General features: G+C 43.5%; 1 protein-coding gene across 1 annotated transcript; it reads left to right on the top strand.

The window, feature by feature from the left end:
* Positions 1-7,001: 7,001 nt before the first annotated feature.
* On the top strand, positions 7,002-20,502 carry LOC130482136 (cytosolic non-specific dipeptidase-like). Its single transcript, XM_056854950.1, has 11 exons — positions 7,002-7,343; positions 7,453-7,596; positions 11,419-11,581; positions 11,867-11,949; positions 12,040-12,240; positions 13,076-13,160; positions 14,553-14,713; positions 15,592-15,756; positions 17,126-17,267; positions 19,951-20,098; positions 20,420-20,502. The coding sequence occupies exons 1-11, from the start codon at positions 7,002-7,004 to the stop codon at positions 20,481-20,483; spliced, it is 1,698 nt and encodes a 565-aa protein (XP_056710928.1). The 3' UTR covers positions 20,484-20,502.
* Positions 20,503-21,564: the final 1,062 nt, after the last annotated feature.

Here is a 21,564-nt window from a genome sequence, read left to right on the forward strand (position 1 = left end):
TGCTTTCTCTCTTTCTGCAACTGTTTACATTGTACTGTTGCCTCTGGCAGACCTTAAACCATTTCAGGGCTTTCAGAATGCCTATTCTTGGTGATTGTAACTTTGGCTCCACACAAAGATAAAATGGAGGTCATGTTAGACAAGTCATCCTTAAAATGAACATTGTTACTTGGTTGGTTAGATTAGTCATCGCAGGCAGTATTTTAAACTGATGATGCAAAATGATGCCGACAAGCTAGCCTGCTATAACAACATCCTGCATTGCTACTCCATATCAGATGACACCCAGGCTGTCCCCATAGCAGGTACCAACATTCGGGATTGGGTGTTCAAATGTGATGCTGCATTGGACAGGCAATCAATCTCCCAGTCCAAATTCTCACCATGGTTTAAACAGTTTAAAAGGGATCATGTCAGAGCTTCATACCTGGGCAGTGTCCCATAACCTCAGAATAGCTTTAACCTCCCTCCGGTTTCAAACCATGCCACTGGCTTGGATAGCTGGACATTACTCCCAAACACCATGGGCCTCTTGCCTATGTATTTGTGGGGCCGCTCCAGAGGACCTAACTTATTACACCTTATTCTGTCCTCTTTATACAGAGCCCAGACTTAAATTCCTCGGAGCAATTCTAAAGGGCCTAAATCTTTCTCCAGATCCAGAGAAGCTGCTCTTTCTCCTATCAGATGCCAATCCTGATGTTTCCTACAAAGTGTCACTCTTTGCTTTAGCAGCTAAGAAAATCCGAGCTAAAGCTGTTTTTTAATCAGGGATCTTAACATATTTAAATATTAGTTTTCTTGTGGGTCAGACTGTTTTAAAGTTATTTTAACATTATTTTATGATATTTTAATGTTTTGTATGGTGGATTGTGATGGCCTTCAGCCACAGACAATAAATTTTATCAGTTTCTCTGATACAAAGGTTAGATTAGCAACTTCCACTCAAAGGGAAATGTGATGTTATCCCATCTACCTCACACATATATTTTGATAATGTTTTTAGGTAGTGCTAATAGTAGTGATGTTTGACCTATGCCCATCAACCTTCCAGGCCAACACTGCGTTTTCCCTTTCAGATTCTATGGAGGCAGTTGTCCTGAAGAAAAGTAGAGTGAACTAGACCCTTTTGGGGAAGGGCCGTAGCTCAGTGGCAGAGCATCTGCTTGGCATGCAGAAGGTCCCAGGTTCAATCCCCAGCATCTCCTGTTAAAGGGACTGGGCAAGTAGGTGATGTGAAAGACCTCTGTCTGAAACCCTGGAGAGTCGCTGCTGGTCTGAGTAGATAATACTGATGTTGACGGACCAAGGGTCTGATTCAGTATAAGGCAACTTCATGTGTTCATGTGTTATTTGGCAGCAGCTGTAACAATAGTTCTATACTATCTTTTGCTGCTGTTACTGTGTTAGATCTCAGTGTGGTTTTATTCGGTCATTGTTAGGAGCTGTCTTGCGAGTTTCTTAGTCTGACACTGCAAGGTACAAATATAGACCATGGATACATTTACTGGATTGGCCAAGACAAAGATGACACTATAACATGATAACCAAGGGCCCATAACAAATTTTGGGAGAACAGTTAAATGGCCAGCGCACTCCTGCAGCTCAACAAGGGGTATCATCTGAGAGCCGCGTCCCCTGCCACCACTTGTCTCTTTTGACTGTCGCCACCCACTTCCTCTGTCCAGAACAGCAAACGTTCCTTCCCACCTCATTCCCCAGATTCGTGTAACAAGCATGCTAGGACTTCCCCCTCCCCCCAAAAAGAGTGGTCTTGTGAGAGTTTGAGAATGTCTATTGGTCATGCGCAGTTTGCCACATTGTGTTTAAAGATTGCTGGGGAATGACGAGGGAAGGAGCATAAGGTGCTCTGACTTGAGGGCAAAGGCAGCAACAATGAACGTGAAGGGAAGGGGTGAAGCAGTTGCAGCAGCAGAGGCGGAGACTACCCAGAATCTGCCTCACCTAGTTATAGAGCCAGCCCTCATACCATCCCTCCTGGGGCCTTTTTGGTCCTCATCAAGACTTTTGTTGAGGCTGTTCTTCTTTCAGTTACTTTACAAAGTCCTACTTTTCGGCCTAAACCGGGGGGGGGAGGGGGGTGTTGCTCAAGTATTTATAGATGCCTGCCTTTTCTGTGGGTATCCCTGTTGTGCAGCTTTTATCATCCGCGCAGGGGACAGCTAATTAACTACAGTGATGTCACCATGTTAATTTTAGAACCTTGACCACTTCTTCTGTCAAAGTTATCAGAGAGTCCCAAAGAGCTGTGAAGTGTTCTCAAATGACTGTCGGCTTATTTGGGGTTGCTTCACTAGTTTAACCATGAATATGTGACGTGTGGGATTTGCCTATAAAGAGTGATTGAGGCCAGAATCAGGAAGTGACTTTTGGGAAGTGAATCCTTTGGGGAGTGGGAAGAAATGCTGGATTTTGGTTTTGTGTGTGTGCGTGTGGCACACGAAGCCAGGTTGGTGACCTTGGGCTAGTCACAGCTCTCTTTGAGCTCTCTCAGCTCTCCCACGTACCTCACAGGGTGTCTGTTGTGGGGAGGAGAAGGTGACTGTAAGCCAGTTTGATTCTTCCTTAAGTGGTAAAGAAAGACGGCATATAAAAACCAATTCTTCTTTGCTGTACCAAGGTTCCCCTGCCTGTGTTTCCATGTAGTTCCATCCTAACTCACTGGATTCATGGCAAGGAGATGAAAAGAGTAGAAATGATGCATTGCGAACAATGCTATTTGTCTGCATCCCCAATGCATGATATTTGGACAAAAGTCCCACAATGGTTGATTCATCACAGAAAATATTTATCTTTCTAGCTCTTTAATCTCTTTGAGCAGCAATCTTGGTCACTCTTCTCTTTGGGTGACAGCGATCTCCCCCCTTCCCACTTTGTGAATATATTTTTGTCAATATGTTATTTAAAGCTACTAAAAGACCTCTCGATACTTCTGTCTTTACTGGCGTAGCCCTCCGTGAAGCATTAATTGCTTGCAGCATTTCATCAGACTTAACAGTACTGAGGCTAATTACATTGGAAAAGCATGGACACTAAAAGCAAAAACAATTATAGCACATTAATATGTGAGAACTCGCTCGTGGCTATTTCTGATGAACTCAGAGGGGAAAGGAATCTTTCCCCACTGTACTCATAGTTGTTAGATGATAATTATATCAGGGTTAAAAGCAGTAATCAACAGTGCAGTGAGATTAAAAAAACATTAAAAAGAGGACCGGTATTTGTTTTGTTTTTCAATCATACTTTGTGTATTGTGGTCACACACCTTCAAGTTTTGGAGCACACACTGCAGGAGAATATACGCTGGAGGGGGAAATGCGATACATCCCTGCTGGTTCAGCATTCATTGCTATTGTGACTGCTGTGTGTTCAGCTCTCAAGGGCACCCGCTGGTTCAATCATCAGGGCCAATCAGGTGGGGAGACGGCAAGGGGGGGGGACTTGGCCTGGGTGTAAAGCTCAAAGGGCACCTGATGTTTAGACAGTTGCAAGTTTTATTTGTTTGTTTTGGCATTTGATAACTTTCACAACTTCCTTTTATGGAACTCTGAAAAGGCCTGTCCGTCATTATTAGAAATGTGCATGTTAATTCCAGTCATCCCTCCCCAGTGTTCTTGTACCATGTTGTGTATCTTATTTTTCTTATTTAATTTTCCACCCTGAAATTCTGCGTTCTCCATGCTGTACAACCTCTATGTAGACCTGTATTTCTAGCCACGTTTTTTTTTCAAGTGGCAAACAGTGGTGCCACTATCTGCTTGAAACAGGTTTGGGGAGGGACTGTGCTCAGTGGTAGAGCATCTGCTTGGCATGCAGATGGTCCCAGGTTCAATCCCTGGCATCTCCAGTTAAAGGGACTAGTCAGGTAGGTGATGTGAAAGACCCCTGCCTGAGACCCTGGAGAGCCACTTCCCGTCTGAGTAGACAATACTGACTTGGATGGACCAAGGGTCTGATTCAGTATAAGGCAGCTTCATGTGTGTTCGTGATTCCTTTTTCCGTCTGTTATGTGCAGCTAGCTATTATGGCCTTGTCATTAGAAACTGCTTGCAGTAGAAGCATGCAACAGGTACACTGTGCTTGTTGCACTACTATGGTCATATGGAAAAGCTCTGGATAAAGAATGGTGTTCCTCTGGCTCACTCTACCACCCCTGTAGGAACCTGACTGCCTGTTCCATTGTCTCCTTTTCTTGCAGCATCCTCCTCCCCTTTGATTTGTAGGAGAAGCTGACCGAAGAATGCCCTGCCTAAATGATAGTCCAGCCACTGAGAGCAGGGAAGAAAAAGGGGGAAATAACCCTGGGAAAAGGATCTTTCTGCCTGCAAAATTCTGTAAGAGGGCAGAGAATAACTGGAAGTTGAACTGTAACAAGATTCAGGCCTGTAGGTTATGGCACACAACTCTAAGAAGAAGGGAAGTTTTTTTTGTAACAGTTTTTTGTAAACCAGCATGTTTTCTCCAGGATTTGTCCCTGGTACTCATATGGTAGAGAAGTTGGCATAGTTTGTATCTGGTGTAGTTCTTATAAGGACTTCTGTTCCAAGTTTTGTTACAAAAAATTAACTCTTATTTTCAAGAAAAGCTAACGTCCCTGCAATGTTACTTGTAGGGTTGCCAACTCTAGGTTGAGAAATTCCTGGCGATTTGGAGGAGCCTGGGGAGGGGGGAATTCCAAAGGTGAGGTGCCACCACAGAAAATGCCCTGTCTCTAGCTACCACCCACTCATGTCTGAAGGCACAGAGAAGAGAGCTTGAGAGGCAGATCTTAACTATTGGGCTTTACAGTATGGGAGGAGAGGGTGCTTCAGGTACCGTGGTCTCAAACAGTTTTATGCCAGTACAAACTTCCATGGATTGGGCCCCATTTCTCCAGCTGCAATGCATTGGTTCCTCATTAGGCAGATCTTTTGTATTTGAGGTATCAAAAATGCAGACAACATGGTCAAGGGGGGCAAGAAATGCAGGATAAAATGTAATCAACAGAACTGTACAGAGGTCACATTTTTGTTAAGCTAACACCTGTAATGAGTGTAGGTTGCCAACAGGCCTGGAAAAAAAATGTCCTGTCCTTAAAATGAAGATGTGTTGGTTTTTACATGCCAACTTTCTCTACCACTTAAAGAAGAATCAAACCGGTTTACAATCACCTTCCCTTCCCCTCCCCACAACAGATACCCTGTGAGGTAGGTGAGGCTGAGAGCTCTAAGAGAGCTGTGACTAGCCCAAGGTCACCCAGCAGGCTTCATGTGTAGGAGAGGGGAAACCAACCCGGTTCACCAGATTAGTGTCCTCTGCTCATGTGGAGGAGCGGGGAATCAGACCGGGTTCTCCAGATCAGAGTCCACTGTTCCAAACCACTGCTCTTAATCGCTACACCATGCTGGCTCTCAATGAGCTGTTGAAGACAAGTTTTTAGGCCACAGAGGTAAAACACTTTTCATATAAAGCCTCTGTCCAAGGGACAGGACATTTTTCTCTAGGCATGTTGGCAGTCATAGAATCATGATTCTATGACTGCCAACATGCCTAGAGAAAAACAGGTCCTAACTGGGTAAGACGTTCTGGGATTCGAAGTGAGCAGGGACAGGGAACCTTTCTTGCTGGTTGAAGCTGGTTTTTGAAAAGAGCGACAGGTGGATACTGCTTGATCCACTAGTGTTTGTCTTGGTGCTAGCCTGCTCTCCCTCCATAAGAGCCTAAGAAAAGCTATGCTGGATCACACCAAGGCCCATCAAGTCCAGCAGTCTGTTCACACAGCGGCCAACCAGATGCCTCTAGGAAGCCCCCAAACAAGACGGCTGCAGCAGCACCATCCTGCCTGTGTTCCGCAGCACCTAATATATTAGGCAAGCTCCTCTAATCCTCATTATAACAGGTATGTATCATGACTAGGGTTGCCAGCTCCCTCTTAACCAATAGCGGGAGGTTTTGGGGGCAGAGCCTGAGGAGGGTGGGGTTTGGGGAGGGACTTCATTGCCACAGAGTCCAATGGCAAAACGGCCATTTCCCTCCAGATGAACTGATCTCTATCGGCTGGAGATCAGTTGTAATCACAGGAGATCTCCAGCAACTACCTGGCGGTTGGCAACCCTGAATACACATGAACACTTATACTGCCTTATACTGAATCAGACCTTTGGTCCATCAAAGTCAGTATTGCCATCTCAGACCGGCAGCGGCTCTCCAGGGTCTCAGGCTGAGGTCTTTCACATCACCTACTTGCCTAGTCCCTTTAAATCAGTGGTTCCCAACCTTTTTTTTGACCAGGGACCACTAGGACTTTTTTGTTCGGTGCAGGGACCCCAAGGTTCAAAATAAAAATTCCGAGAATTTGAAAATAAACTTTAATCATAACTGTTAAACATTAAACTTAGAATAATATTTGAATATGTTTTTTTTATAATAGAGAACTTTTAGTTGAAAAGATTTATTATGGGTTTATAACTTTGTTTCGCGGACCTTAATTAAGTTCTTGCGGACCCCCGGTTGGGAACCAGTGCTTTAAATGGAGGTGCCGGGGATTGAACCTGGGACCTTCTGCGTGCACCCTAATCATGACTAGTAGCCATTTTTTCACTAGTAGCCATGAACGGCCGTCTCCTCCATGAACATGTCCACTCCCCTCTCCAAGCCTTCCCAGTGGGCAGCCATCACCCCCATCCTGGGGCAGGGAGTCCCACAATTCAACTCTGCGTCGGGTGAAGCGGTACTTCCCCGTGTCCACATCTGACGCTGACGCGCTCCGCAAGAGACCTCGGAAACACCCGACCCGGGCACGTAGGAATCGATCGGGAGGGCCAGCTGAGAAGGATCCGGAGCGCCGCCTCGCCTCCGGCCGCGGGGAATTCCCGCACCGCGCAGCTGCCGCGGAACTTTCGCCCGCCGCGAGCCGCGCGCCGCAGCCTCGGCCCTCCCGGCGTTCTGGGCAGGCGCCTGCCGCAGCCGAGGCGCTCCAGGCAGCGCTGCCGCGTCCGGAGATGCCCCCGTCGAGCCCCCTGCTGCCTGCCTGCCTGCGCCTGTGGCTCTTCCTCCAGCTCCCTTTGCTGGGCTCTGGGCTGCCCCTGGCCTTCCGCGTGCAGGAGGAGCCGCCGCCCGGCACCCTCCTGGGCGGCCGGGCGGCTGACCACGGCTTCCCAGGCAGGGGGCGCCTGTATACACTGGAGGTGGGCGCCCCCGACCTGCGTGTGGATGGCGAGACGGGCGACCTCGACACCGCCGAGGCCGTGATGGAGCGGGACGCGAGCAACAATGCTTCGGCCACTGAGATCCGTGATAAAATATTTCAGGACATTGATGAACATCAGAATGAGTACGTGCAGGTAAATGCAGAAGGCGATGGCGTTCATTGGGAACACGTTGCGGGGAGGGGGATGCAGCGAAGGAGTGTTGCTCGCAGTGTAGATTGTCACCTCTGATTGTTTTCTGCAGAGACTCAAAGACTGGGTGGCCATTGAAAGCGATTCCAGCGACCCTCTGAAGAGGCACCTGCTGATAAACATGATGCACGTAGCAGAAGAACGGATTAAACAGTTGGGAGGAAAGGTTGAGTTGGTGGACCTGGGGGTGCAAGAAGTAAGCCATTTCTGTTCTGCTCTCAGCACACAAATACACCTGTCACCGAGGTTATTGTGGTTGCAGCTTTTAATGTACCAGGTGGACCCCCCTAAGGTACTTGCAGCTGTATTTGGATCTAAGGTGACCGTTAATGCTAGCCCACATCTGTCCTGTGTGCAAGTGATATGTAGTCTTCATTAATGGTTTGAATAAGTTTTGGTCCTTGATCCAGTAACTCATTTATTTGTTTGTTGGGGATGTTTTAGACCACCTCCTGAGCTTTTTGAGACAGTTCATAAAAAGAGAAATAATGCAATAAAATCAGTAAGATTTCCAATCACTCCTGATTGCCCAAGAAATCTAACAAATAGTCCTAACAATAATAAAAGTCTAAAAATGCAATTGTAAAAGCAGCAGTTTAAAAGGCACAGTTTTTAAAAAGCCGTTTAAAAGCAGCCAGCTAAAAAACTAATTACTGCCAAATATCTGGGAAGATAAAAGCATAGTCACGTAGAACCTAACACTCAAAAGAGAAAAGGGAATGCAGGGATAGGATGCCATAAATGTGGTGCTGTCATAGAAAGAGCTTTTTCTTTTATAGCTTCCATATTCATTTATATGGATATAATGTTCATGTGTGTACTTTTACAGCCCCGACACCCTGTATGCCAGGGGTCCCTGACCTTTTCCAGCCTGTAGGCACTTTTGGAATTTTGCCACAGTGTAGTGGGGACAATTGCAACATGTTTGCCATAGGAGGCGGGGCCAACCACAAAATGCTAGGGATCAAGGTTATACGCAACCATAATAGGAACTCTTCGACATTTCAGGCAGAAGCTCTGTTTAACAAGATGCCTGTTAACCTGCACAGCAAATTGGAAGCCCTGCTGGGGAAAAGCCCCACCTAGCCCCACCCACTTTCTGAAATCACTTGGAGGGCACCAGGAAAGGTGTTGGCGGGTACCATGGTACCCATGGGCTCCACTTTGGGGACCACTGCTCTATGTACTGAACACACACACGGTTACCCCCCCCCATGGTAAAGGTAGTCCCCTGTGCAAGCACCAGGTCGTTCCTGACCCTTGGGGTGACATTACATCCTGACTATGTTTATGGGATGTTGCCATTGCCTTCCCCAGTCATCTCCTCTTTACCCCCAGCAAGCTGGGTACTCATTTTACCGACCTCGGAAGGATGGAAGGCTGAGTCAACCTTGAGCCGGCTACCTGAAACTGACTTCTGTCGGGATCGAACTCACGTTGTGGGCAGCTTACTACTCTGTGCATGGGGCTTACCCCTCCCATGGTACATGTGACTATTTCATTACTCATAGAAGAGAATGTGGCAGTATCTATACATATATGCTACATGTGCACACTGGAGCCACAACCCCCCACAGATCTTTTGAATACTTTCTGCATGAACAGTTCACTTCTAGTTATGAATTAAAGGCTGCTGTGAGTCCTCAGGACCCATTCTTTACACAGAAACAACTTTAAGGAGATTTCAGATGCAATGAAAAGTAGCTTTAATCTGTGGAAACCATATAAGCTTTTGTTACTCAGCTGCATCAGTGCATTGAAAATGAAAATTATACCTAAGATGAATTACTTATTATTCAATGGTCCCTATGATGATTCCTAACAAAACGTTAAAAGGTTGGCAGAATGAAAGAAATAGTTTTATTTGGGATTGAAAAAAGCCGAGAATTAAATTGCAGGTTGCTCAACTGAAAACAAACAAGGGTAGCCTAGCTGTCCAAATATTAAGTTATACCAAGATGCAGCAAGGGTAATGTGGATTGCAAAATGGATAAAAAAATCAGCCTACTGACTCTCAGACTGCTATTGAACAATCCTTCATCAAAATGTCTATAGAAACCTTTCCTTGGGTTACTAAGTCTATTAGGAATCGTGTTTTTAATGGGGGGAAATTCATCCGAAATCACCTGATTTTTGTTTTGGACCTATACAAAAGGAAATGATTGGCTTTTAATGTTTCTGAGTTGTCCTCAGCTTATGAGGGAATTAGATAAAATACAGACTTTCCAGCTTCATTCATTTAAAAAAAAAACACCCAACATCAGGAATTGTCCAGTCTTGATATTTTTGAGAATCTGATTATAATCAACACAGTAATTTCTTTTGAAACAACTGCTCACTTAACTAACCAAACAATTAGGCCATTTGAATATCTACAAGTTAAAATGCTTTTTTTGGTCATCAAGTCACATTTGACTTATGGCGACCCCCAGTGGGGTTTTCAAGGCAAGAGAGGTTCAGAAGTGGTTTGTCTTTGCCTGCCTCCGCATCCTTGGAGGTTTCCCATCTAAATGCTTGCCAGGGTCGACTCTGCTTAGCTTCTGAGATCTGACAAGATCAGGCTAGCCTGGGCAGTCCAGGCCAGTCTAGATCAGTGGTACAAACTCCCTCTGTACAAACTAGCAAAAAATGTATAGGATTTTACCTGATGTGCTGGTTCTGTAAATCACCTAGAGCTGATTTCTATCATATGTAGTGGATTTGTATACTTGCGAAAAATATTGGCAATCTTATTCAGATGCAATGAAGATCGGTTTTGGAACTGAGTTCTCTTTCTCAACTGAAGCTTTCCTGCTAAACTACGTACCAAAGGTTCCCTAAAATCTATGTTCTGTTGTCTTAAATCTCATCACAGCCATTAGAATAGTTTTGTGTGACAGTGGAAACAAGAATAATTTCCAAAAATCCAAGAGTAGGCGCAAACAAGTGTAGAGACTTATCAGTTAATTAAACTGATGGCTCTAAGGAACGAGAAAGATTTTTTTTTTTTGCCATCAAGTCACAGCTGATTTATGGGGCCCCCATAGGGTTTTCAAGGCAAGAGACTTTTGGAGGTGGTTTGCCATTGCCTGCCTCCCCATCACAACCCTGGTATTCCTTGGAGGTCTCCGATCCAAATACTAGCCAGGGTCAGAGTTGAGAGTGTGCGACTGGCCCAAGGTCACCCAGCAAGCTTCCATGGCGCGGATGGGGATTTGAACCTGGGTTTCCTAGGCCCTAGTCCGACACCTTAACTGCTACACCACGCTCTCATTAACTAATAATGGGAAAGCTCAGTCATTTTGCCAAGTAGGGTCTCCATTTTATATTTTATTTCTAAGTTTAAGTTTTGTATGTAAAGTATCGCTTACATTTTAAAAAAATGGTTAACTCCTCAGCAAAACCATATGGACAGCTTATATAAGTAGCTCAAAAGGACTAGTCCCCTTTCTTAGTACTGTCAAATAAGGAGCTTTTGAAAGGCACAAAAGAGAACTCACACTACACCATGAGTATTAACAGCTTTCGAGAAGTTAATAAATCCCTCTAGGAAAAAGGGGGGGAGGGGGAAATCCTGGGCAGTTAGGTGAATGCTTTCTCTGTTGGATTGCATCTGCTAGGCCCTTTCAAAACATTGCTCCTTAAGATCCAAAGATGAATCAGGGGAAGGCCTGGATGTCTGGATCTCCCCAAAGCTCTGATCTGAATATTGAAAACATTGGCTGCTCCCGATACTCTTTTTCTCTGTCCTTCAGCATGGGGAGAAGGGAAGAACCTCAGTCCCCTCAGACTTATATATTCTTTTCCTGTCAGTATGATCCTTCATCAGATTGTCACAATCATGTTCTGAGGAGGTCTCACTGAATTCAGAATCAGTTCCTGACCATTATAACCTCAGCATCCATTGCCACTCTTTAACATGGAGGCAACTGACCACTAAAATTTGTCCTCTAAAACTCTGAATCTTTCCAAATCACTCCCCACCCCCTGTAAACCATTATGGATGTGCATGTAATTTAAGCCATTACCTCCATTTTAGTTACCCAATGGAAATACAACTCGCTTGCCCCCCGTCATTCTGGCAAACATTGGAAACGACCCCCAAAAGCCTACTGTTTGCTTTTACGGTCATCTGGATGTTCAACCAGCCAAATTAGAGGATGGATGGTCAACAGAGCCATATATTTTGACAGAAAGAAATGGTAAGTGTTAAGCTCAAGACCTTTGGTCAAAGGAGCTAGTAAATAAATAAAAAGAAAAGAAAAGAAATGGTAAGCATGTATGCATTTTAAAGGCGATAGGACTTCCCTGAACTTGTAAAAGAGCGAGAGTTGGGATGTTGGTTGAGAGAGCAAGAACAAACAAGGGGAGAGATAGATGCAGGAAGCCTAAGAGGCACGAAAGAGCTGCAACAGAGCCTTAAGCTGACCAAGGACTTGTTTGCTGCTCTGTTTGCTTGTCTCATGATTTCATTTTTTGTGTTCCAGGTGGTCTGTATGGACGCGGCACCTCTGATGACAAAGGGCAGGTTCTGGCTGTACTGAACGCAGTAGGAGCACTTCAAAGACATGTATATGGTTTCTACCAGTCTTTTTCATTTGCAGTCATGCGCCGTTTCTTTTTAAGTGATGTTAACAAAGTGTTTCAAATCATTCTTTAGCAGGAACTCCCTGTGAATGTAAAGTTTCTGCTGGAAGGCATGGAGGAAGTGGGATCCAATGGGCTGTTCGAACTGGTGGAGCAGAGGAACGGTACCTTTTTTTCAGATGTCAACTACATTATAGTCACGGATACCTCGTGGGCCAGCAACAAGCCCGGTATTACATACGGAACAAGGGGGAACTGCTACTTCTTTGTTGAGGTATGATGACGAGACCAGCATTTTAATGATTTGATTTGTAGGGTTGCCAACCTCCAGGTACTGGCTGGAGATCTCCTGCTATTACAACTGATCTCCAGCCGATGGAGATCAGTTCACCTGGAGAAAATGGCCGCTTTGGCAATTGGACTCTATGGCATTGAAGTCCCTTCCCTCCCCAAACACCACCCTCCTCAGGCTCAGGCCCCTAAAACCTCCCACCAGTGGTGAAGAGGGACCTGGCAGCCCTACTGATTTTGCAGACACATTTTACAAATACCTAAAACCAGTGGACTTGTCGAAGGACAAGCAGAGCTGCATTCTTCTAAGTCCATTGAATTCAATGGGCTTATAAATCTGTACCTTTGTTTTTTACAGGAATAAAAAAACAAAAGAGGATTTATGACATTAATATGAGATATTGTGATTGTATACTTACCTGGTCAACATATCTGAATTGTAACATATAACGGAACACAATTTTTCGGTACATTGTTAATTCCATGATACCTTTGTATTCTATATTTTGATTCCCATTACATTTTGGGTTATATTTATATAAGTCAATATTCTGTGTGTCTCTTGGTTGAACTTGTTGTTCACAGAAGTGTCTATTTTGATAGTACCTGGAGGTTGGCAACCCTAATCCAGGGCCATTAAGTAATTGTCAATGTCACAATGTATTTATTGTGATAACAAAAAATCAGTCTCTACTGTGATAGGAGTTCCTCCCCCCTCAACCTTTGTAGCACTTTGTGGCAGAAGAAACTTAAGGATGCTTTCTTGTGTATTTGTAAATTAAGCTGCAAGTCTGATTTGACCTATTAATGTGTTGCAGGTGGAATGCGCAAAACAAGACTTGCATTCAGGGACTTTTGGGGGCGTAATTCATGAAGCAACTAATGACTTGATATATTTGCTGAGTAAGTATATTTTCCACCTCTGTAGTACCACATCATCCAATCTAGTTTTTGTTTCAAAATATAATTGAAAACATACTGCTCTTATTGCCAGTAATTAAAACTATACGTTCACAGTGGCAAATACTAGCTTACCACATTTGTATTCACTTCAGCCATTTAAAAAAAATTATATTGGCTGATCCAGTTTCTGACTCAAGCAAAGGATTAGGATGGGCACACAAGGTGTCATGCCAGGGCAACATCCCGAAATATACTTGAGGAGATATTGTCGGGATTCCACTCCCGACAGCAGTTATGTTGGCTGGCAAAAATGTTTAGGGGTTGCTGACAAGGTTTTCTGCCTGCACTCATTGGAACATATCCAAAATCAGGCTGCTCGCTTACAAAAAATGGTTCAGACACTGGGTGATCTTTGCAATTGTCCCTTGGCTGTAAATTTGAGCTGTAGAATATGAACTCCACCTGTAAAAACAGTGGTCTGAGTTTATTGGCTCTTGAAGGAACTAGTAGTGACTACTGCATGAATGCAAACAATGCAGTTCTAAGCAGAATTACCCTCTTTCTAAATCCATTGAACTCAGTGGAAATACAAGGGCATAATTCTGTGTAGAATTACATTGTTAATCATATACCTGCAGCTGTTAATTGTTTTGTTTAAAGTGTTACAGCCCATTCCTGAAAGCCGCACCGGCCGGGGACGGTGTGGCCATGGCACTGCTGTGGCGCCTCCACAGAGGTTTCATGGATGCTGCGAGGGGAGAAAAAGGGCTTGTAAAAAAAATTCCCAAAATGGGGCAAAAAGCATGTGGGGATGCTGCGCCACCAAAAAGGTGGCACGGCACTGCCGTTGCGTTAGGGGGCATTCCCGGGCTGAAAGGGGTTTTGAAGGTGCCTAACGGCAGCTCTGCCCCCAGAACACCCCGGGAATGCCTCCCGGGACACCGTCACAGGAACTGGCGCCAGGAGAATGCATGCGGGAGGCCATTCTGCCGTCCAAGGGCTGCACTGCCGCCCCAGTCCGGGGGGGGGGGGTCTGGCGTAAGTAATACTACACTGGTGTCCATGCCTGTTTACACAGCACAAGTGGCATGGACACTGGCGTAGGCGTCACGCCAGCTCCTAAGAGCATTTCCCCCCTCCCTTCAGGAATGCATTGTTAGTGTGTTAAAAGTGATTTTTAAAAGCATGCTGCTTTTTAAAATGTAAGATGGCGAAAAACCTTTTCTGGGGTATAAATTCCAACAGTTTAATCAAGGATACAAAAATGACAACAATGTCTGTGGATGTTTAGAGAACATTATTGTCATCGCTAACCTTTTAAAAAAATAAAAATTGCTATAGGTTTTTATTACGGACAAATTAGCATCTTCAGAACTTATTATTTGTTTTCAGGTACCCTTGTTAATTCCTCTGGGCATATTCTGATCCCTGGAATCTATGAAGCTGTTGCTCCTCTTACAGAAAAAGAAAAGGGACTCTATGAAAAAACTGAATTTAATGTTGAGAAGATAAAGGCCAAATTTGGAATAAAGAACTTTACGTATAACACTAAAGTATATGTCAAAGAAGTTTTGTACAGAATTTTAAATTGAATTTTTTTCCCTCTCTCTTGTTTTTGGGAGGTTCAGTTAGGATAACAATTTTTGAAGATTCTTTCAGAACAGGCATAGTGGCTCAGAGTCTTGGTTCTCGGTGAGAACTACGTCTCACCAGATTATGTATACTGTGAAGTGGGTGGTCTCCTTCTCCTTGTTGCGTTTCTCCCTATGGGCCCCATATCCAGGTCACATTGGATTGGAGCCCGGTTGAGGGAAAAGTGACATAGGGGAAAGAACAGCATTATGGAAGTTCATCCCCCTTCTTATACACCACATTTCCCTTTTGCAGGCATTTCCCTTTTGCAATGAGACAGTCCCAAGTATTCTTCACCCCATCATGTAGTAGTAGGGTTGCCAGCTCTGCGCTGGGAATTACATGGACATTTGGGGGAGGAGCCTGAGGAAGGTGGGGTTTGGTGAGGGGAGGGACTTCAATGGGTTATACTGCCATAGAGTCTACCTTCCAAAGCATCCATTTTCTCCAGGTGAACTGATTTCTGTCACTTGGAGAACAGTTGTAATAGCAGGAGATCTCCAGCCACCACCTAGAGGCCGGCAACCCTATCCCTGTAGCCTGGAGATCAGTTGTAATAGTGGAAGATCTCCAGGCCATACCTGGAAGTTGGCAACCCTATGTAGTAGCGACTTCCACATAGTGTCAAGTACTTCCCTTAGTTTGATCTGATCCTACTCCCACTCAGTTCTATTGGGTGTTCCCCAGTCTGCTGTTATGAGGGAGAAATTTTTTTACCCATCTGAATTTTTGTATGCAGATGATTTGCCGAATCTGTTGTTTATGACTGAATTGCTTCAAAGTTGTTCTTTTTCTTTAGGAAGAAATATTAATGCATCGCTCACGTTACCCATCTTTGTCTATCCACGGAATTGAAGGAGCTTTCTCTGCATCCGGAACGAAGACTGTAATTCCTGCAAAAGTAACTGGGAAATTTTCAGTACGTATTGTTCCTAACATGGAACCCACAGTAGTGATAAAACAGGTAAGAATTCTAGCACACTTAAAAAAAAAAGCTGCAAGTCTCTTAACAAGGAGGCTATGCTTAAATGTGACTGCCATTCAAAGGTGCTTGCCATGGGGAGGGGCCTGGGTGGTTTCCTCATTGCTGGTGCAGCTTCCAATACAGCACACTGGTAACGGTCTTCCATGAGGCACGTTTCTCCATGCTTTTCCTGCCCCAGTCTCCCAACTCAGCCCCCTTCTCTGGGCCACTGGGCCTTTTTCCAATTTTTTTTTTATAATTAAAAATTGAATATTGTTATAACCTGGATAGCTCAGGATAGCCTGATCTCATCGGATCCCGGAAGCCAAGTAGGGTTGGCCCTGGTTAGTATTTGAATGGGAGGCCACCAAGGAATTCCAGGGTCGCTATGCAGAGGCAGGCAATGGCAAACCACCTCTGAGCGTCTCTTGCCTTGAACACCCTATGGGGTCGACATAGGCTGTGACCCAGATTTGGGGGGGGGGAGTGATATACCATTATAAAAAATATGTGTAATGGGTTCTCTGAATTTCAAACTTTCATTGTTTTTCCTAAATTGGCAGAAAAATATTTTCCTGGATACTCCCTACTTTGTTCATGTTTTTAATCACATAATTTATAACTCCACTTTTCTCCCCAGTGGGGATCCAGAGCGGCTTGTATCATTCTCCTCTCCTCCATGTTTATCGTCACAACAATCCTGTGCAGGTTAGGCCGAGAGGGTGTGACTGGCCCAAGGGCAGCCAGCAAGCTTCCGTGGCAAAGGGAGGATTTGAACCTGGGCCTCCCAGATCCTAATCGAACCACTAAACCTTCTTTTGGTGTCGTGCTGATAAGCACTGCTGTGTGAAATTCAGTATTAGAGGGAATGATAGCATAGTTGCAGTGAGAACAGGGCCAGACTGTAGTGAACACTGTTTGTCACCATCCAACAATGTTATCTATATTAATTCATTTATAGTCCACCTTTGTCACTTGGATTAATAGGATTTTGTTACTGTGAAATATTTCATTGACTTTAAACTTATTTTAATTTGAGAGCCAGCGTGGTGTAGTGGTTAAGAGCAGTGGTTTGGAGCAGTAGACTATGATCTGGAGAACCGGGTTTGATTTCCCACTCCTCCACATGAGCGGTGGAGGCTAATCTGGTGAACTGGATTTGTTTCTCCACTCCTACACATATGAAGCCAGCAGGGTGACCTTGGGCTAGTCACACTCTCTCAGCCCTGTTACCTCACAGTGTCTGTTGTGGAAAGGGGAAGGTGATTGTAAGCCGGTTTGATTCTTCCTGAAGTGGCGAGAAAGTCGGCATATAAAAACCAACTCTTCTTCTTCTAATCTAATTTCTCTTTAATATTATTTGCTTGAGGTGATTGATTATTTGAAGAAGAAATTTGCTGAATGGAACAGTCCCAACCACATGGAAATAACTGCTGTAATAGCAGCTAAGCCATGGATTTCTGACACAGATGAACCACTGTATTTGGCTGGAAGAAGAGCAATAAAAAAAGGTTTGGTTGTTTTACAACAAAACTTTGAGAAAACTACATAGAAATATTAGAGTACAAAGTAGTATTATTCCTGTGATCTAGTTATGTAAGTTGGATGGTAGCATAATTTTATTCATTTCTATCTGTTACCATTTTTGAGCGAAATCAAAACACAGTCCGTTACACAAACTCAGTGACCTATCACCGCTATTTTTTGGACACTAAACAAGTATCTGAAATAGACATGCATATAAGGAGTGCGCTGTTTCTTTTCTTTTAAAAATATATATTCTGCACTCCCTAGCCAATGCATGCTTTCAAGGCAGCTTACAAAACACAAGGTATTGTATATAATTAAATAACATTTTTTTTAAAAAAAGCAACCAATTAAAAGTACAAACTGAAAATACTTGGGTAGATTATTTGCATTTAGTGCTGAAAGTTTATTTCGTGACTGGTGATTAGATTAGGAAAAGAAAAGACAGCACGTTATCAGCCTGCTGTAACTGCATAAGTCTCTCTAGAAAACATGGCTGTAAATGTTATGGTGTGCATGCACATTTGTGTTTTCTACCTTTTTTAAAAAAAATACAGAATTGCATTTTACACAGCTTTTTGAACTTAGGTGGATGCTGGTGAATTTGATATATTATATGACTTATCGGCATGATAACTTGGGCTTCCATGGTATGGATTGTTTGTATGCAGAAGACCTAGACTTCAGTTATTCCTAAACTATATGTATCAGTAGGCCACGGTTTCTTAGACTTAGATTAATGGACTGAGCAGCATGTCACTTACCTGTGCTGCACAGTATTGTTGGAATACAGCTGCCAGCACTTCTGAGGAGGGGGAAGAAACAGAGCATCAGTGGATGACATTATGGCTACAGGTACAAGAAGAGTCCAGGAGCGTTTGTTCTAGCCTGGCGTGTCTTGTCTACTCTCCTGCTTTTATGGTGGAATAAAACTATCTGGGCCTTTACCTGGATGGCCCAGACTAGCCTGATCTCGTCAGATCTCAGAAGCTAAGCAGGGTCAGCCCTGGTTAGTATTTGTATGGGAGACCACCAAGGAATACCAGGGTTGCTGTGCAGAGGAAGGCACTGGCAAACCACCTCTGTTAGTCTCTTGCCATGAAAACCCCCCAGAAAGGGGTCGCCATAAGTCGGCTGCGACTTGACGGCACTTTACACACACACACACACACACACACACACACACACACACACAACTATCTGGGCCCTGACCTGGATGGCCCAGGCTAGCCTGATCTCGTCAGATCTCAGAAGCTAAGCAGGGTCAGCCCTGGTTAGTATTTGGATGGGAGACCACCAAGGAATACCAGGGCTGCTGTGCAGAGGAAGGCACTGGCAAACCACCTCTGTTAGTCTCTTGCCATGAAAACCCCCAAAAGGGGTCGCCAAAAGTCGACTGCGACTTGACGGCACTTTACACACACAAAACTATCTGGTTCCTTTGGCACACAAGTCAGGTGTTGTCTCCTCCTGGACTAAAATGTTTTTTTCTGGAATATGTCAGTCATTTATCAGTTACACAGTGGCCATTTAAATTACAATCAGATGTTAAGCAAATTAGGCCATGTTTCTAATTTTTTAATCCAAGAAGATAGACAAAACAAAACAAAACTCAATATATCTAATTCTCAGCATGGCCCCCATCTGTAGATACTTAAATCTGGAGATGGGAGCCATGCACAGACAAGACAGATATTGTTACAAATCTGAAAAAGCCCCAGGTTTGCAGAAAAAAATTGCAACCTTAAAGAAAAAAACAACATTGGAGGTTAACACTGAAAATAATAGAAACTGCACCTGTACTTGGAAGATACAAATGCACCTCTGCAGTGGCCAATGTGAGGGTTGCTAGGCCACCACAACAAGAATACCAGTATTCAAGCCTTGGCTTCTTTCAGTAAAAGGCAGGGCCTTTCTAGGGCTGTTTTGGCCTTTGAGCAAGGACTCCAGAGCCAACCATTAGGCTACTTGCTACCATCTGACTTACATGGTTCACCCAGGACAGGCTGCTTTTTACTGTTCAACAGTAGCCAGCCCACAAAAACCAGTGTAGTGGTTACAGTTTCAGACTAGGGTTTGGGAGACCTAGGTTCAAATCAGTACTCTGCTGTGGAAGCTTACTGGGTGTCCTTGGGTCATTCACATATTCTCAGCCTTTCTTGCTGAGAACATTGCAAACTGTTTTGGGTTCCCATTGTGCAGAAAGGTGGGGTATAAATGAAATAATAACTATAGCTGAAGATGGGAGCAGTTAAAAGATAGATCAGTTGGTGGGAAGTGTGACAGAAATCCTAAAACTTGCTAAGGCTCAATAATGCCACCTAGAGCGTCTGGGATCTTGGACTCCTAGATTCCAATAGAATGAGCTATTCACTTCCATTCCACATTGGACCATCATGGCAGACTTAATCACTTTTTTGGGTGGGAAGAAGGAAGCAGGAAAAGGGGGCTTTTCAGGCAAGAAAAAAAGGAAATAGTGAGGATGGGGGAAATGAGATGCTCCCCAGGTTGTTTTGGGTCTTATGCTTGTTTAATGTAATTCTCTTGCCATGTCTCACCAGTGATCTGAGGAGAACCTTAATATAGTATGCCAGTAGTTGCAACACATTAAGGGATTTAGCCCATAGAAATCATTTGGTTTTCTTACATTTTTAATGTTATTTTTAGTATTTCAGGTTGAGGCTGACTTGATCCGTACAGGTGGAACAATTCCAATTGGTTCACATTTCCAGGAGATAACTGGAAAGAAAATAATGTTTCTAGGAATAGGAGGGCCAGATGATGGTCCCCATGGTCAGAATGAAAAGATCAACAGGTATTTTGTTATTCTTAAAGTTACATTTAATATCTTTTATTGAGGTAAAATTACTGAGGTAATTTTAAACGTCATTCCTGGAGGAGAAGTAGCATTTTTTGTGGAGAATAAAGATTGCCTACAATCTGGTCCGAGATAAAACCTGAAAATCTAGCAGGGCTGGTTTGAATAATGAAGCCTGACATAAAAATGCCCACAGACTATTTTCCTTACTTTTAAACCACTTTTTCCTGTGAAAAACTGGATTCCAAATTAGTATCTTCCCATCTGTGTGTATTACTATGTATACCCATTGTCTGTACTTTCCCCTCCTAATTTTAGGTTGAATTTCATTGAGGGAACCAAACTCTATGCTGCCTTACTTCAAGAACTTGCTTCATTCTAGAAAAAAATGGCATGGCCATAGCAAGTCCCGAACTATAGCCGCCTATGTCTTGTTCTGAAGAGTTCTTACAAGCACACACAAACAAATTCCATTAAAGTAACTGAAATGTTGTTAAATGAAGGAGCAATATAATTTTGGGAAAATATACAATTGTAGCATAAAGCCACAATTCTGCAAATATACTCAAAACAAAAATTGATATGCAAGCCATGGAAAAAGCCAAGAACCACACATTAAAACAATGAACGAAAGCAATCTGTTTCTTTTTGTTCTTTATTAATTAATATTTTTAAATGCCCACTCCAACATGAAAGCCAATGTCATCTGCATTTTGAAAATGTAATAAGTTTCTGCTGGTCTACTTTGTTCTACATTAGTCACCCATAAATGACCTATTCCATTCTTAAACACATTTATAGTAGAAAATAAAAGCCCTATTAATTTTAAGAAATCCTAAATAAGATTAAAGACAAGAAAAGGAACACTACATCTATTTATGTGTACTATGCACCCTCTGCTGGCTAAATTGCACATATATTTAGAGTGTCTCTTTCCGAAAACCATAATCCTGCATTTTTTTATATTTAAAACTTCACCAATAAACTTAACGAGTGTTCTCTGTGCACCTGGACAACATCATTTTGTGCACAGCACCAGAAGCAGAAAACTGCAGTTTTAATCTTGGATGTCAGAACTTAATTTCAATAAAAAATTACTGTGAGAGTATATTATTTTGAGAAACAAAGGGTTTTTCTGAATGTTTTTTTGTCGGCTCTGACTTTGTACTACTTTAGCTTATTCCCTGAATTCCATTTTTTTGTGCCTTTGATTTTCACTTCCATTTTTCTTCCCCCCCCCCCCCGCCCATTTTTTCCTGGCTCTTTTGAGACCACTTTTACCCCAGTTTTTTTCTGGAAACTGATTTTGAGTCAGCTTTTTCTAGTGTGTAATGCTTCTATTAGTTTTCTTTGGCTCAACCACCTCTAGCCCATTTTTAAATGATTGGATCAGGGGTCCCCAGTGTGGTACCCATAGGCACCATGGTGCTTGCCATCATCTTTTCTGGTGCCCCCCAAGTGTT

The sequence above is a fragment of the Euleptes europaea genome, chromosome 8 (genome assembly GCF_029931775.1).
Source record: "Euleptes europaea isolate rEulEur1 chromosome 8, rEulEur1.hap1, whole genome shotgun sequence".
Taxonomy (NCBI): domain Eukaryota; kingdom Metazoa; phylum Chordata; class Lepidosauria; order Squamata; family Sphaerodactylidae; genus Euleptes; species Euleptes europaea.

What these genes read in the sequence shown, in the direction of transcription:
- LOC130482136 (XM_056854950.1), top strand. Translation starts at nt 7,002, where the DNA reads ATGCCCCCGTCGAGCCCCCTGCTGCCTGCCTGCCTGCGCCTGTGGCTC. An exon ending in ATCAGAATGAGTACGTGCAG is followed by an intron (nt 7,344 to 7,452) that starts GTAAATGCAGAA and finishes TGTTTTCTGCAG; the next exon opens with AGACTCAAAGACTGGGTGGC. An exon ending in AAGAAGAGCAATAAAAAAAG is followed by an intron (nt 17,268 to 19,950) that starts GTTTGGTTGTTT and finishes TGTTATTTTTAG; the next exon opens with TATTTCAGGTTGAGGCTGAC.